The sequence below is a fragment of the Fusarium redolens genome (genome assembly GCF_020744475.1).
Source record: "Fusarium redolens strain MPI-CAGE-AT-0023 chromosome Unknown BKA55scaffold_2, whole genome shotgun sequence".
NCBI classification, from domain to species: Eukaryota; Fungi; Ascomycota; class Sordariomycetes; order Hypocreales; family Nectriaceae; genus Fusarium; species Fusarium redolens.
In genome coordinates, this window is record NW_025763665.1 from 2358363 (window position 1) to 2375007 (window position 16645).

The 16645-nt window shown below is 49.5% G+C and overlaps 6 protein-coding genes across 6 annotated transcripts; 4 read left to right on the plus strand and 2 right to left on the minus strand.

The window, feature by feature from the left end:
* The first annotated feature begins 1100 nt into the window (after window positions 1-1100).
* Window positions 1101-3930, plus strand: BKA55DRAFT_177485 (STE like transcription factor-domain-containing protein). The gene is made up of 5 exons (XM_046185031.1): window positions 1101-1514; window positions 1566-1665; window positions 1720-3225; window positions 3275-3358; window positions 3413-3930. Exons 1-5 carry the CDS (start codon window positions 1397-1399, stop codon window positions 3693-3695), a joined length of 2091 nt encoding a protein of 696 aa, XP_046055196.1. The 5' UTR covers window positions 1101-1396; the 3' UTR covers window positions 3696-3930.
* A 234-nt stretch (window positions 3931-4164) lies between these two features.
* On the minus strand, window positions 4165-5119 carry BKA55DRAFT_684645 (uncharacterized protein; the record flags this gene model as incomplete). Its single annotated transcript, XM_046198670.1, has 2 exons — window positions 4165-4707; window positions 4766-5119. The coding sequence occupies 2 exons, from the start codon at window positions 5117-5119 to the stop codon at window positions 4165-4167; spliced, it is 897 nt and encodes a 298-aa protein (XP_046055197.1).
* A 69-nt stretch (window positions 5120-5188) lies between these two features.
* Window positions 5189-6578, minus strand: BKA55DRAFT_555446 (bucentaur or craniofacial development-domain-containing protein). Its single transcript, XM_046191639.1, has 2 exons — window positions 6195-6578; window positions 5189-6140 (listed from the first exon to the last, which is right to left on the minus strand). Exons 1-2 carry the CDS (start codon window positions 6497-6499, stop codon window positions 5483-5485), a joined length of 963 nt encoding a protein of 320 aa, XP_046055198.1. The 5' UTR covers window positions 6500-6578; the 3' UTR covers window positions 5189-5482.
* Window positions 6579-7377: 799 nt separating this feature from the next.
* On the plus strand, window positions 7378-10094 carry BKA55DRAFT_589796 (WD40-repeat-containing domain protein; the record flags this gene model as incomplete). Its single annotated transcript, XM_046194999.1, has 3 exons — window positions 7378-9092; window positions 9509-9837; window positions 10069-10094. The coding sequence occupies 3 exons, from the start codon at window positions 7378-7380 to the stop codon at window positions 10092-10094; spliced, it is 2070 nt and encodes a 689-aa protein (XP_046055199.1).
* Window positions 10095-10140: 46 nt separating this feature from the next.
* On the plus strand, window positions 10141-14558 carry BKA55DRAFT_500128 (SNF2 family N-terminal domain-containing protein; the record flags this gene model as incomplete). Its single annotated transcript, XM_046186723.1, has 3 exons — window positions 10141-10233; window positions 10326-14300; window positions 14355-14558. 3 exons carry the CDS (start codon window positions 10141-10143, stop codon window positions 14556-14558), a joined length of 4272 nt encoding a protein of 1423 aa, XP_046055200.1.
* Window positions 14559-15159: 601 nt separating this feature from the next.
* BKA55DRAFT_500364 (uncharacterized protein) lies at window positions 15160-16561 on the plus strand (the record flags this gene model as incomplete). Its single annotated transcript, XM_046186745.1, has 4 exons — window positions 15160-15201; window positions 15267-15424; window positions 15486-16324; window positions 16374-16561. 4 exons carry the CDS (start codon window positions 15160-15162, stop codon window positions 16559-16561), a joined length of 1227 nt encoding a protein of 408 aa, XP_046055201.1.
* Window positions 16562-16645: the final 84 nt, after the last annotated feature.

The following is a 16645-nucleotide window of genomic DNA, read 5'->3' on the forward strand; positions in this document are numbered from 1 at the left end:
GCTAAAGTGACAGGGTAGAGGCGTATGTATAAGTGGAAAGAAGACGAGCGGGAACAAGAAGCAGTATAGGATTAATGACATGGAATAGAGAGCTATTGCAGGTTCCATCAAAGGTGACCTGAATCCATCCATTGTCCGTTATCGTTCCCATCTATAGGTAGGTTCTTAGTTGCAGTGCATAGGGAGCAAAGAGGAAGCCACACTGTGCCTGCTCCGGCGCAAGCAGAATGATGAGCCTCCACTTGTTGTCTCTGATTGGCACGCTGAATCATGCTCTGACCTTGACTCCGCTACTCCCGTTGCTGACGAGCAAGCCTCCACCCTCCATCCCACCTGGCTCCTCCCCAAAAGCACCGTGCGTGGTATGTGGCTGCTCTCCCGCCCTCGCAACGCCGTCGTTCGCTTTTCAGGTTGGCGCGTGCTCTAGAAGTCCAATCCCAACCTAATTGGAACCCACCCCATCTGTCCGCACGCACCTGCCATGCCAGGCCCAGGTACTTGCCCTTGGGTTACTTTGTCCTCCTTTCCATGGGTCTCCGTCTCTTAACTCACTTACTTGCCTTGTTCTTCCTTTGCCTTACTTGCTACCCAGACCCATCGGCGCGACACTCTCCCACGCAACATCTCATTAAACCCCCGTATATCCTCGCTCGCCCGCTCAGATTTCCCTCCCGAAATCTTTTCCTCTTGTCGTTTTGTTTTCCCTTCATTTTACCCTCCTCCCTTCTCCCCTCCCCTCGCTCCACACTCCGCGGACCCATTCCGGAGTTGCCCTCAAACTCGTTTCTCTTTCCATCTCAATAGAAGCCGTCTTCTCCCCCGACGTCTCAAGTTCATCTTCAACGCGCCGCTTCGCTCTCAGCTGTCCTTCGTTTTTCTTCACGAAGCCACTGCTCGCTCTTGATGAACATTGCTCTACGGCTCTGTTGATATCTTTTCTTTTCTTGCTTCCCCATTGTTGCTTGCTTATAGCTTTAATCTGGTTCGATTTCTTGTTTCGCGCGAAACTTCGACTTCGACCCCCCACCATCGCCTACGCCTTGACGGTTGCACTCCAGACGCCTCTCAGTCACATTCGCTTGACGCGGTTGCTGAGTCTTGAATCGCATTGCGCAGCGATTCCATTATTCCGGGCTGGTCTCGAATTTTGGTCAACAAGCATCATTCCCATCATTATTTATACTCGGATCCAGGCTGCGCCTCGACCATTTTATTCTCATCGAATCTGGCTAAAACTGTTGATTGTTTTGCCATTACTTGCTTACTACGAGTTTCGATTGCTATCTGTTAGACTTTTCGGTTCGCTTCGCCACGACTTCCGGCCGTTGAGCGCCATCAACTCGACTGACCAACCACGGTCACGTCACTATAGACAACACTTTCAGAGCCAGGCAAGATGTATCCACAACACTCTACAATGGCGCCCCAGAAGCCCGAAACCTTCATGTTGAGTACTGAGGCTCAGCAAGCTCTGCCTCATGATGCCCAAGTCGCCCTGCAGCAAGTTGACAACTGTGAGTCCTCAATGTGAGAAAGTTGCCTCTTGTGTTCTGACACCTTCTTAGTAAAGTACTTCCTCATCTCAGCCCCTGTCGACTGGCAGCCCGATCAGTACATTCGCCGATTCTTGTTGCCAACTGGCGAATATGTCTCTTGCATTCTCTGGTAAGATGAAATTGACAGGGTCAGCCACGGGCTTGATTGCTAACTTGACCTTAGGAACAACCTTTTTCACATTTCTGGTACAGATATTGTGAGATGCCTGTCGTTCCGGTTCCAGGCTTTTGGCCGTCCTGTCAAGAACTCCAAGAAGTTTGAGGAGGGCATCTTCTCTGACTTGCGAAATCTCAAGTCTGGAACTGATGCTTCTCTGGAGGAGCCCAAGAGTGCCTTCCTGGACTTCCTCTACAAGAACAACTGCATCCGAACACAAAAGAAGCAGAAGGTCTTTTACTGGTACAGTGTCCCACACGACCGTCTGTTTCTTGACGCGCTGGAACGCGATCTTAAGCGTGAGAAGATGGGTCAGGAAGCCACCACCGTTGCTGTCAGCGAACCGGCTCTGTCTTTTCAGTACGACTCGTCTCAGTCGCTCTATGAGCAACTGACTAAGGCGCAACAAGCCAACTCCTCCTCATTCAGCGCCCAGCAGTCTGCTTTCAGTCAGAGCCAGTCCACGTCCCCAGTCATGCGTGCGATGGACTCTATGCCTCCTCCCCCGACAATGATGCCCCAGTCCATGCCCCCTTTGGCGGAGGGGATGGACGCAATGGTACCTTATGGCACGATGGCGGTGGCTCACCCCATGGCCCAAGCCGTCCCTGTCAAGAGGGAACCTGATTTCACCCGTGTTCAGTACAACCAGCATGGTGTCCCAATCACTCAAGGACACCAGCGTCATGCTTCCATGCCTGCTTATGGTCTCGAGTATTCGCCAGCCCCTTCATTCGTCTCCTCTCAGTACGAGGATTACAGCAATCGAGGAATATCCTTCGAACCCATTACGCCCCCTCAACAGGCGTTGGGTATCTCGGCTGAGCCTGCGTATATCGCCAATGAGGAGACAGGCTTATACTCGGCCATTCCTGACCATATGGCTAGCATGAACGGTCTGAACGGCATGGTTCAACTGCCACCTTCCAACTTGGCTGGCCCTCAGTTCTCTCGCCCCTACGGTACAAACAACGTCTACTCTGTGATCGAAGGTTCGCCGACATATAAGCAGAGAAGACGGCGTTCATCCATTCCTCCATCTATGTCGGCAATTACGACCCCAGCTGCTACTGCCCAAGCAGCCTCACACACTCACACTCACCGACCTTCTGAGCTTCGCCGATCCATTTCTGCCTCAGTTGGCCCCGTAGCTGAAGGTGATGAATCGGCAGACAACTCACCCCCTGGTCTCTCCTACAGCACCTCCGCAGTGTCTGTGAACACCCAGCACCACCAGAATATGTCAAGGCATGGCACCCCCCTATCGACTGTGGAAGGAAGCCCTGCTGCCCACTCGATGGGTATGCACCAGCAAGAGTTCCCTCATCTTGCTAGCGAGGAATTTCCTGGTGATGTCACTGATCAGCGCCGCTCTGTTCCTGCTCCCAACGGCGCTGTTAGACGCGCTCGCTCCGCGACAGTCATGGAAGTTGGCCCCTATCCTCAGAAGTCACACTCTTGCCCCATTCCTACATGTGGCCGTCTTTTCAAGCGTTTGGAACATCTCAAGCGGTAAGTTCGCCGTCTCGTAGTAAGGTGCGAAGCCTAACCAGAGGTATAGACATGTGCGAACACATACACAAGAGAGACCTTACATCTGTCCCCACTGCAGTAAAGCATTCTCAAGATCCGATAACCTGGCACAGTATGTTGCAGACCTAACCATACAACGGAGTTGTTAACTAATACCCTGTACTAGACACAAGCGTACTCATGGCCGTGAAGATGGTGGAGATGGTTCCTTGAACCTGTCAGGCGAAGAAGATGAGGATTTCTCTGGTGACGACCACCTTGGCTCACTCGAAGAAGCCTCACCACACTCTGACAGCGCCTATGTGACCGGCTCCCTGAACGCTGCTGCGCATGGCTCAACTCCACCCTCAAGTCTCGCACCCACACAACCATATAATAGTCTCGAGACTCTCAGTATGCCCATGACAATGAGTCAACCGGCTGCTATCAACGCAAGCGGTATGATGTAACGGCAAACCTGCGCACGACTTTGTCATTTTAGCTGTGCTCAGATCATGACTTAAAGGGATTTATGGCTTCAAATTTGGTGGAAATCTGCAACGGTTATTTGCGTGCGCTGTGCTTGACTTTTCCTTTGTTCATATTTTAAATTTTCTTTTTTGGTTGGAAGCGCTTACCTGTGCTTAAAATATGGCCCCCATAGATTCACGCTCTTATAGCTTCTGAGAAGATTCTCATGTAGTCAAGAGCATCACGAACATGTTTAGTTGAAGTGGACAGAGGAAGCATCTGTATCTATATGGTTCCTATTCCTTGAATAAGGGCGTATTCCTTAGCATTATGTCTGGGAGCCTGTGTTGACTAGGAAGGGTCACATGCATGGTAGATTAAAAGAAGAAACCGTTGTTTTTTACATCGCTTTCTAAACCTTGCCGCTCAAAGTGATGATGGTGTCTAATTGGAAGTGCGAATACTGTGTCAACGCCGGCTCCTCCTACCAAACGCATCTCGTCCACCCTCTATGCTCTTGATGTCCTTGTCGCTCAAGCGTAATTCTGCCCCCTTGAGTCTACCAACTCCGGGTCGGTCGACAGCAAAGTCTCTTCCCCTATCTCTCCGACCCTTCTTCTTGCCAGTCTCTCGTTCAAGGATTACTCCATTCTCCTTAGCTTCTCTCCTTCGCTTTGCTTCGCGAGCGTCTGCCGCAGCAACAATACCCTTGCGCATGTTCATGGGCATCTTTTCTTGCTTGTGAATCGATACTTTGGATCCTAGAGCCTGGACGCGCAAGTCTGTTGCCTTCTGACGAGTACGTCCCGTAGCAAAAGCCTTTGGCGCAATGGTAGTACCCGATGCTGAAATAGTCGGCGCGAGAAGATGCGATTCTGCAAGGAGTCGTCGGAGTTCAAGGTCTTGAGCGAGAAGGGAGGGTGCGTCTTCAGGGAGGGTGGCTGATGGGGATGAAGTTGCTGATAGAGGCTGCTCGGTTTTGGATGTTATTTGCTCTGGAGGTCGTGATGACTGGAGGATATCCTGTTAGTGCTATATTGTGGAGTGATCGATAGGACGTAATGCATACCATGAAAGCTTTAAGCTCTCGTTTTGACATTGCCGCTGGTTTCGGTGGTTGCTTGCTCGAGTGGTCTACGACCTCTATTGTTGGATTTTCTTCTTCCTCTTGAATAGAGTCATCGTTGGAGAGGCCACCCCATTCGTCGTCATCTCTGCTACTGTCGGTGTCCTCTTCCTCTTCCTCGCTCTCGATGTCGTTGCTATTTTTCTCATGTTTCGTCTTTTCAAATTTCGATTTAGCGGCTTCTGCCTCTGGCAAGGGTGCAAATTGCGCCTCGAAATGTCGTCTGAAAATGGCTGCGGCATCTTCTTCGGATATTACAGGCTCAGGCTCTGCTTTACGCTTGCCTAAGACAGCCATTGCTGGCGGATTTGATTTAAAGTCTGGAATGATAAACGAAGAGCTCGGATTATGATGTTGGAAGGAATTTTTGGCTACAGGTAGTTTTCAGCCTCGCATCCCACTACAACAAGGCTGCCCCACTATGTGTTATTAAGTGGTAGCTTACGATCATGGCAAAAATTCCGAACAAAACAAACGATTGGTTTCCGATATTCAAGAAAAGCCAAAATTATTTGAGAGACCTTTGGACGTACCCATTATTGTAGACACTTGCCTCGTCCAATGGCAGGCCTATATAACTACCGTGTAACGCCTGAAGTGTATGGAAAGTGATGCTAAGCCCCATGGTATCGTGCCAAAACGCCAAGAATACAGGATAAATCAAACTTTTCCAGCAAGCCTTGCCCTTCTCGAGTCCTCTTCTCTTAGTGCCTCGCTCTTTGCTAAGAAGTCTTCTCTGGCCATGTATGAATCTTTGGACTTGCCAGCCAACTCAAGCTCGTCCTTGATGCCCTCCTTGTCCACATAACCAGCCCAGTCCATACGACTCTTCTCGACAACATTGAGTTTCTTGGCATGTGCTTCTTTGCCAGCCTTGGTGCGGGCGGCCATTCCGAGATTCAGATCTGCCCGCTGGGGTAGAAGATCCGCCTGAGGCTCGAAGGCCGATCGGAATGCCTTCCTGGTAATGCGCTTTTCAGGGCTGTTTTCGGGCGCGTTTTGACCTTGTGAGGCAAGATAAAGCTTTGCTTCGGCTGAGTCGCGCGGAACCAGCTTCTCCTCTATGTGAACTCGGCCAGCAAAGTTATACGAGCGTTTGATGCGAATCATTGCTGACGAATAGTCCGATATAATGGAATTGGGTTTTTGTTGAGCTGAGTCGTTTGGCTTGTCAATAAAGTTGGTAGCTATATCTGCGTTGTTGGGTTGGTCGTCCTTGCTTTCTTGAGATGGTGGTTTGGATACCATTTGCGCCCAGAGCGCATCAACGTCAATAGTGACTGGCTCGTTGTTTGTCGCATATTTACGCTCTTCTTTCCTGATATTGCTTGTCAGTGGAACGCACCGAGGGATCTAGATATCAGAGACATACTCAGCGGCACGCTGTCTACGAGTCTTGATCAAACCGCCCTCACCCTCGCCGTCTTCACGCACGCCTTTTGCTTGCGTTTTCTTACGACGCTTTTCGCCCCTTTTTATGATCGCCTCATCACCTGAATTGTCATATCCCGCATCGGCTTCATGTTGTGAATGACTTCGTTTGTTGGTTGTTTTGTCGCTGTGATCTTCTAGGTCAGAGTGGTCGGAAGTCTGGTTGGGTGAATCATCCAGAGCGAAGTCTGAGTCTTCCGAGGATACGTATGACTCGTCTTCGTCTAACAGAGAGTCTGGAGGCATTCTGGCAACTGTGATGTTGGAACTTGGCGCTCTGTTATGCTTGTCGCGTAAAGTTAAGATGACTCAATAAGGTGAAGTGTAGGTCTGCTCTCGGTCAAGAAGTGGGTCACGGTAAGCAGCCAATCAATCAATATGTATTGTCGTCTTTATCACCCAAAACGTTGAGATGAGACACAAAGTATACTCCTTATCGTAAGATGTCTGCTCTATTCAGCGATTTCATTAAAGAGAGATGCCATGGATTGACTCTACTTTTTGAGTAAAATAAAAATGCTCACAAAATGGCCATCGAAACTCCACGGTCCTGTCCTTAGAATCGAATGCAACCAACAAGGGAACAGAAGTGCTTCCTGCACAGAAAAGCTGCCGCAAACCGAGTATTTTCTGGCCGATTCATGCATAAATAGACAACTGAGGTCTTTCTTTATTGTAAAAGGATGTGTCTGAAGCACCTGAAACTCCATTTGGCGGTGTAATGGAATGCGGATATGCGACCACACTTCACTATCTGACACACCTAGCATTGTCAGTTCAGTTAACAGCTGGTAAGTCTTCCTGAATAAATTACAAAGGTATGTATCGAAAATAAACCATGAAGAAACAGCGCCAAAAAAAATTTGGCCAGTACTAACAAGCACGGGCTTTGGTAACAGCAGTTGATGAGACGATGTCTCAATTCATGGATATATCCTTCAAATTGAACTAAAATAAAAGAACCGGGGCGGTGGACAAACCCAACCAACGCCGCCCAAGTTCAAGCAGATCAGACCGCCCAACTGCCTGGCTACTTCATTCGTAAATATCTCCCGCCTCCTCGCCCCCACGTAACCTCGTTCTTACTTCCTCCTATTTGGCGACCGACAATCAAGCTGTTTGCCATGAGTTCCGACGATGATTTCGAGATCGAAGTGCCCGAACTGGCAGCAGACGATCCCATGAGAGCTTTCTTGCCCACGTCTTTTGGGAAGAAATCGAAAGAAGCCGATGTCGCAGCCCAGATCGAGAGAAGTCGCAGAAAAGTCAACGACAAAGTCCCAGAAGTCAGCGGTGGAAAGAAAAAGCAAGATTCTAGTGATGACTCCGATAGCGACAACAGCGACGATTCCTACCAAGATGAATTCCCTGTATCACACGAGCTTGTTCTCAAAACTCACGATCGCGCTGTTACCACGGTCTCGCTAGATCCTGCAGGAGGACGCTTAGCAACCGCTTCTACAGACTGTACTGTCAAGTTGCATGATTTTGCTTCCATGACTCCCAGCACTTTGAGATCTTTCCGCTCCGTCGACCCCTACGAAACGAAGGCATCCGACGTTAACTCTCAATCGCATCCTATCCACCGCATTGAATTCAATCCCCTCGCAGGAGGTGTCTTTCTTTGTGTGTCAGCGCATCCCCAAGCGAAGATCATGTCCCGGGACGGCGACATTGTTACGGAGTTTGTGAAGGGAGACATGTATCTTCGTGACATGCACAACACCAAGGGCCACATATCCGAGATTACGACAGGAACCTGGCACCCCACTGATAAGAACTTGTGCATAACTGCGGGTACAGATAGCACATTGAGGATTTGGGATATCAACAACAAACGGACTCAGCGAGATGTCGTTGTGTTCAAGTCGAAAGCCGCTGGCTCTGCTGGTCGAACTAAGATGACAGCTGTTGCATGGGGGTCTTCACCCCAGGGAGGCAGCAACGTCCTTGTCGCAGCAGCTTTGGATGGCTCACTAGTCATGTATAGTGGCAATAGTCCTTTCTCACGACCTGCAGGAGAAATACGCGACGCACATACACCGCAAACGTGGACCAGTGGCATTGATATATCGTCCGACGGTCGCATGGTAGTCACAAGAGGAGGCGATGATTTGATAAAACTCTGGGACACCCGCAAATTCACGAAGCCTCTCGTGACAGCCGCACATATCTCAACTTCGGACCATTTCCCTACGAGCAACATCAAGTATGCGCCAAATTCGACAAGCATCATCACCGGCTCCGCGACCGGTCATCTCCACATTCTGAATCCTGGCAATCTACGCGCCGAACATGTCACTGAAATAACACCTGGGTCACCACTCATCACAGTGGATTGGCATCCGAAGATTAATCAGATCGTTACAGGTTCAGCTAATGCCGAGACCCACGTCTTGTACAATCCGCAGATGTCGAGTCGAGGCGCTGTAGACGTCATGTCACGAGCACCGAAGAAGCGACATATTGACGATAATCCTGAATTAACAATGGACCAGTCTGTGGGCGTATCTGGTGATGCGATTGTAGTGCCAGGTGCGACGAGAAGCTCAAAGCCATCTGGAGTTACAGTATCAGGCCGCTCGAAAGATCCTCGACGCCCACACATCCCCCAACAGACACCATTTCAGAAGAACCAGCCGGACGAGAAGCTCATCACAGAGAACATCCCTCTTGCACGCATGCTGCACGAAGATCCCCGAGAAGCTCTACTGAAATACGCAGACAAGGCCCAGAGTGACCCTATGTTTACCAAAGCCTGGAGTAAGACACAACCACAAACCCAATACGCGGAGCTGAGCGACGAGGAAGATGGCCCCGACAAGAAAAGGCTCAAGAGGTGAGAGCACTAACACACACTGGAGGTTGTGGGCTCGAAAATGTGTCTGGAACGTGCAAGAGTCCAGTAAGAGCCTACTACGTATTTGGGCCTCCCCAGCTCGTGTTACATTACCATCTCTATCATTCCGTAACAGCATAACCACTCCAGCAATTGCAACACAGGAATTCGGTGCTTTCAATGCCTCTATACTGAGCCAAGAGCTAATGTCTGAGGTTCTGCTGGTTTTTACTTTACCGAAGATGTGTCTCCCCTCCTCCGGCTTCAGGTTTCGGTAGGACTAGAGCAGCCCATATGGCCTCAAGGTTATCACGTGCATGTAATCTTAACTCAGCCAATCCAGAATAGAGATTCTGATTACCTAATACAACTTCTTGGCTGCCTCAGGCGCATTTACAAACTGCTTGCTCTTACAGGGGGGCCGTGCTGAAAAATACTCTGGCCGGCCGACTCAAGACCGCACCAACCATCACGCTGCATCTTGTTCAGTTGTGCCTTCACCACTCCCCATCATCAACCGGCGAGCGCGCGCATCCAAAAAATCGCCAGGGCCCTTTCAAACCATCGGCTCTCATCCAGAGAAACCACCGAATCCGTGTTGCACGCGATTTTCACGCCGCCCCGGTCCCCGGTACCGGTTCAATACGCGCCTTATCGCCACATCGCACACTTTCCCTTCAGTACTCGACTCTTTGGACCTTCGAGTGTCCATCCCGTGCCTCTAGCAACTCACTGCACCCGCCGCGTCCCAAACTTGAAGGTTGCTCCACGCCAAGGTTATCCCACGCGCCATCACCGACGTGTCGCCAATTTCTTGACGACTCCTTCCAACGTTTTATCGATCACTGTCCTTTTTACTTCGATTTCGACGCGTTCATTATCCCTTAATTAATTTCTGTACCAAACATTCGTTTTCGCGACGCCTAAGCACGTCCCATCTTGCGCGACAACTACTTTTGCACGACATGCCATATAGGTAGCTGCATCTGCACAACTAATTAACCGACTTGAGCATCGAAGTGTCAACGTGCCGCAGACTTCATTCACCATGGCCTCGGTGCATGCACCTCATGCTGTCCAGCACCCAGGCGCGCCAATGCCTGCAGGCGCGACCAAGCAACAGGCAGAAGAGGTTTTCAGGGTATGCCTTTATTCTTTTTATTTTTTTTTTTTTTTTTTTTTTTTTAAATCTTCCTTGTTGCTTGGGACTATCAATGCTGATACGTCAAATAGAAACTCAAGCAGATGAAGGAACAAGGTGTGCCACCGTCGGATCCTGAATATATCAAGGCTTCACAGTTCTTGATGAGCTTTCAACAGCAACACAACATGCGACGTAACCAGCAGCAATTCATGCAGCAGCAGCAGCAACAAAAGCAACAAATGCAGAATGCGACAAATGGTACGCCTGCTAACGGCGTTATGCCGGGACGTCCTATGCAGCAAGGCTCACCCCAATCAACTCAACCCCCATCTAATCCGCTCGGTGCCTCCGCAATGCCAAACCAAACGACTTCTACTCCCGCATCGACTGGAACGTCTCCATCGACCGCCCCGTCTTCAAACCATTTCACGCAGCAACAGCTCGGCCTACTTCGGCAGCAGATTCATGCTTTCAAGTTACTTGGAAAAAATGCTGGAGTCTCTCTACAGCTGCAGCAGGCCATATTCAACCAGCGCCATCGTAGACAGGCGACCGTTGCGGATACCGTACAGGCGACCCAAGCGTCTAAATCGAACCAGACAGACTCCGAACCCAGCAAAGATGGACAGAATGGACCTGGAGCTGCAACAGAAGATGAGGGCTCAGAAATTCCCAAGGCGCATACGTTTAAGACAGTAAAGTCTCCTTATGGTACAAGCATGATTCGCCCTGAAATCAAGTACTTTGATCATTCTCAACGGAAGAATCGCTGGTTCATTCCTGGCGTATTCCCCACCGGTATTGACTTTGATCACCTGCGATACGAGCGCGAGGTTGTTGTCTCGAACAGGATGAGACAGCGATATGCCGAGTTGAAGAATCTGCCTGGTGATCTGGCTCACTGGGACTCCTCCAAAGAGACTCTAGAGGCTGATGATTCTCTCAAGCGAAAAGCAATAATTGAGATGAAGAGCATAGCTCTCTACGCCAAGCAACGGGCTCTTCGCGATAAGATCGGACGTCAAATGATGCATTATGATAATCTCGCCATGACCACCAACAGATCCGGTTTCCGCAGAATGAAGAAGCAGAACGTTCGTGAGGCTCGCATCACGGAGAAGCTCGAGAAGCAGCAACGCGATGCACGCGAAAACCGGGAGAAGAAGAAGCATACCGATTTCCTTCGAGCTATCTACAGCCACCGTCAAGAAATTCAAGAGTCTGCTTCTTCACAACGTACCAAGTCGCACAAACTCTCCCGTCTTATGTACCAGCAACACTTCAACATCGAGAAGGAGGAGCAGAAGCGTATCGAGAGAACGGCCAAGCAGCGTCTGCAGGCTCTGAAGGCCAACGATGAAGAGGCTTACCTCAAGCTACTTGACCAGGCCAAGGATACTCGTATCACACACTTGCTTAAACAAACTGACGGCTTCTTGCATCAACTCGCATCATCAGTCAAGGCCCAACAACGCCAGGCTGCCGAGCGCTATGGTGATGGTGATGATCCGCAGATGGATGATGCCAGTGATTACGATGAGGATGACGAAAGCAGCAAGAAGATTGATTACTATGCTGTGGCACATCGTATCCGTGAGGAGGTTACCGAGCAAGCCAACATGCTCGTGGGCGGTAAGCTCAAGGAGTATCAAGTCAAGGGTCTCCAGTGGATGATCTCACTATACAACAACAATCTTAATGGTATATTGGCTGATGAAATGGGTCTCGGAAAAACCATTCAAACCATCAGCCTGATTACCTATCTGATTGAGCGGAAACAACAGGCTGGACCGTACCTTGTCATCGTGCCTCTGAGTACACTGACAAACTGGAACTTGGAATTCGAAAGATGGGCACCTTCTGTGAGCCGTATTGTCTACAAGGGACCCCCCAATACTCGCAAACAGCAACAAGACAAGATTCGGCAGGGAGGGTTCCAGGTATTACTCACAACATATGAGTACATCATCAAGGATCGCCCGATCCTGAGCAAGATTAAGTGGTTCCACATGATTATTGATGAGGGTCATCGAATGAAGAACTCGAACTCCAAACTGAGCTATACCATCCAGCAATACTACCATACTCGCTTTCGACTCATTCTCACCGGTACTCCCTTGCAAAACAATCTCTCTGAACTCTGGGCAATGCTCAACTTTGTTCTACCGAACATTTTTAAGTCTGCAACGACTTTTGATGAGTGGTTCAATACCCCCTTCGCGAACACGGGCGGCCAGGACAAGATGGAACTTACCGAAGAAGAGCAAATTCTTGTTATTAGGCGTCTTCACAAGGTCTTGCGACCCTTCCTTCTCCGTCGTTTGAAAAAGGATGTCGAAAAGGACCTTCCAGACAAGACAGAGAAGGTCATCAAGTGCAAGTTCTCTGCCCTTCAGTCCAAGCTGTACAAACAAATGGTCACCCACAACAGGCTTGTCGTTAGTGACGGCAAGGGCGGAAAGACTGGTGCTCGTGGACTGAGTAACATGATCATGCAGCTCCGGAAGCTATGTAACCACCCTTTCGTGTTCGATGTTGTGGAAAATGTCATGAATCCCCTAAGCATCAGCAATGATCTTTTGTGGAGAACAGCAGGAAAGTTTGAGTTGCTTGACAGAATTCTGCCTAAATATCAAGCAACTGGCCATCGAGTCTTGATGTTCTTCCAGATGACTGCGATCATGGATATCATGGAAGACTATTTGCGTTACAAGCGATTTGAGTATCTTCGATTGGATGGTACGACCAAATCCGATGAGCGCTCCGATTTGCTTCGAGAGTTCAATGCCCCCGACTCCAAATACTTCATGTTCTTGCTATCCACCCGCGCAGGTGGTCTTGGTCTCAATTTGCAGACTGCTGATACCGTTATTATCTACGATTCCGATTGGAACCCTCATCAGGATTTGCAGGCCCAGGATCGTGCTCATCGTATCGGCCAGAAGAACGAAGTCCGAATCCTCCGACTTATCAGCTCTAACTCAGTAGAAGAGAAGATCCTCGAGCGAGCGAGATTCAAACTGGATATGGATGGCAAGGTTATTCAGGCCGGTCGTTTCGATAACAAGTCATCTGAAACCGATCGTGACGCTATGCTTCGCACACTATTGGAGACTGCTGACATGGCGGAATCTGGTGAGCAAGATGAGATGGAGGATGAAGAGCTCAACATGCTGCTTGCACGCAGCGATGACGAGATAACAGTGTTCCAGAAGATTGACGAGGAGAGGCAGAGAAATTCGCCCTACGGCAATGGACCAGGCAGCAAACCTCGACTTATGGGTGAGGATGAATTGCCAGATATCTATTTGAATGAGGGTAATCCTATTTCAGATGAGACAGAAGATGTTGTATTGGGTCGTGGTGCACGTGAACGTACCAAGGTCAAATATGATGATGGTCTCACTGAAGAGCAATGGCTTATGGCTGTGGATGACGATGACGACTCTCCAGAGGCAGCTGCGGCTCGCAAGCAAGCCCGAAAAGACAGGCGGGAGAACAACAGGCTAAAGAAGTCTGCAATCTTCAACTCGATGGATGAATCGCCGTCAGGTAGTAGAGCAAGCACTGAGGAGATTGAAACTCCCAAGAAACGAGGGCGTAAACCTGGCAGCAAGAACGAAAAGCGCAAGGCCGAAGACGGTAATGATGAGCCTCCTCCTAAAAAGCGACGTGGCCCACAAGGACGCCCCAGCAAAGTCAGTCTGGAGTCACGTCTTCCACCTCATCAGCGGGAAGTCTTACAAAAGAGTCTTCGTAACTTGTACGATGCTCTGATGACCTTGGAGGTGGACGATATTGAACCCCCTGAGGATGATGAGTCGGATCCCGGCAAGCGCCTCATCATCGGACCCTTCGTCAAGCTGCCTCCCAAGCGCGACTACGCCGACTACTATCTCATCATTCAGAATCCCATCTGCATGAACCAGATACAGACTCGGATCAAAAAAGAGGAATACACATCATTGAGTGGACTACGGAAGGATATCGAATTGATGATCCGCAACTGTCAAACTTACAACGAGGATGGAAGCATTCTTTATCAGGATGCTAAGGTCATGAACGTAAGCATTCATTGTCTGTGGTTGTCGATGTGATTTGTCGCTAACGTGATGTAGGAATTCTTTAACTCCAAGTACCAAGAGGAACTGGCGGCGCATCCTGAACTTCAAGAACTTGAAGAAGGGGGCAAGGACAGTTCAGTGGCGCCCTCTGGAAGTGGCGGCACACCACAGCCCAGCGGTACTCGCATCAAATTGATTTCTAGTGGCTCGAAAGAAGCAAATGGCGGCAGCACTGCTGCTCAAAGCGACGAGGAATGAAAAATGCGCCTGCTAAGGGAGTACTCTTGATCGACAAGATCGGGCCGCAAAATAGCCTGTAAAGTTGTATCGCCAAAAGAGGCGATTGTTTGATGATGTATGCAATGGCGTTCGGCAGGGCGGGTGTCAATAAACAACATGCGATCAAGGAAAGAGAAAGCGAAGGAAATCGGGGATCAAATACCATACAAAGACGCATTGACGAAAGTCGTTTCCTGAATCTCCCAACGGGCGACTCTGGAGTGCGTCAAGCCTGCAAGGGGATGGCGAATTTGCATTGCGTGTTTAGATAAATAGTAGGATGTATTTTAATAGAAGCCTTACATGCAGTCACATTCGGTCTTCCATAAGTCTATAAAGTGTAACAGCCTTGGCGTGATACGTTAAGGGCGGTGGTGAATATTTGATGCAATAATAATCTGAGTTTGATAGAGGTCAGGTGTCTTGAATTTGATGCTTCCTTAACCCAGTCAGCCCAGCTCTCTACAATAAACTTAGACCTGTCCTTATTCGCCACACATCCGACACGCAGACAGTCTTAGTTGGACATTCGACGAGGTCTGTTTTCCGTTAGATCGATTTAAATGGGCAAAACTTCATGATGAAGAAGACTCTGCTTCTTTGTTTTATTCACGGCTTCAAGGTATATGCGCCCAATCTCTGCCTCGTGTCGTCATAGTCATAGCCATAATACTAATTTTCTTCAAGGGCGGCGAGGACACGTTCGGCGTTGATTATCAGTTTACCAAGGACCTACGCGATTTGGTAGGGGAAGCTTTGCCAAAGCTTAAGGTTGAAGTGGTTGTTTATCCCAAATATGAGACTCGTGGAGATTTGGGCAGTTGTGTGAGTCGCTTTCGCGACTGGTGAGTATTCTTCGCTGAACGCTGCTGTTCCACAGACATTAGCTAAATGTGATTGTTATAGGCTTCAGAACAAGGTCATCGACATGGAGGTCGCAGCTGGCACACCGTCGCCAACGATAGAACCTTCAGTGCGAACCATCCTCGTCGGCCATTCTATGGGTGGCATCGTGGCGGCCGAGATGCTCATCGGCTTAGCTTCTGAGAAGCCTATCTACACAGAAGACGGCATTCAAAAGTCTGAGAAACCAACTTTCAATTCCCTCATGTTTCCCTACATCCAGGGTGTTCTCGCCTTCGATACTCCTTATCTTGGCATATCTCCTGGTGTAGTAGCTCACGGTGCAGAGGATCAGTACCAAAACGCTGCGCAGGCTGTAGGTGCAATTTCGCAGCTGAGCGGCCTCGGAGCGTCACTCTGGGGCGCCAAAACAGCAGGCTCCCCTTCAACATCGCCCGCTCCCCCAAAGACAGCTGGAGCACTACCAGCTCCCTCCGCGTCTGGTGGCAATTCATGGCAAAAATGGGGCAAAATGGCTATGTACGCTGGCGCAGCTGGAGCGGTAGCAGCTGGAGGTGCTGCAGCATGGATGAAACGCGACCAACTGGGCGAAGGTTGGTCTTGGGCATCGTCGCATCTCGAATTCGTGGGATGCCTTGCCAGAGGAGAAGAACTGCGCAAACGAGTGGCGTGTCTCCTTCAGTTGCGAGAAGAGTTGGACGTGGGGTTTGCCAACTTATACACTCGCCTTGGTAAAGCAGCGCCATCGAAGCAGATCAACGTCGTTGGTACCGTATTGGGACAGGACAGGACATTCTGCAATCTTCCCAAAAAGCAGCCCGGAGGGGTGTGGATGGAAGCCATCAACAACAAGGCAACGGATGAGGCTGGAGCACATATGAGTAAGTCAAGCCGCTCGAGGGTAAATCGTTATACTAAGACGGTTTACAGACATGTTTACACCAAGAGAAAATCCCGGGTACAACAAACTGGCACAAGATGCCACTGAAGTGATTCATGGGTGGTTACAAAATGGCTGGTACGAGACGAGTGCTGAAGAACCACTCCTATTAGAAGAAGCACCATTGACTGAGGATGTGCTTTCGCCCGAGACTCCAGAGGTCGAGAAGACTGTTTAACCTGCTGAATTTCTTTTCCCTTAATTAGTTAGATCTAACCGTCTAGACTATATATGTATGAATCACATCGAGGTAGTTCTTGGT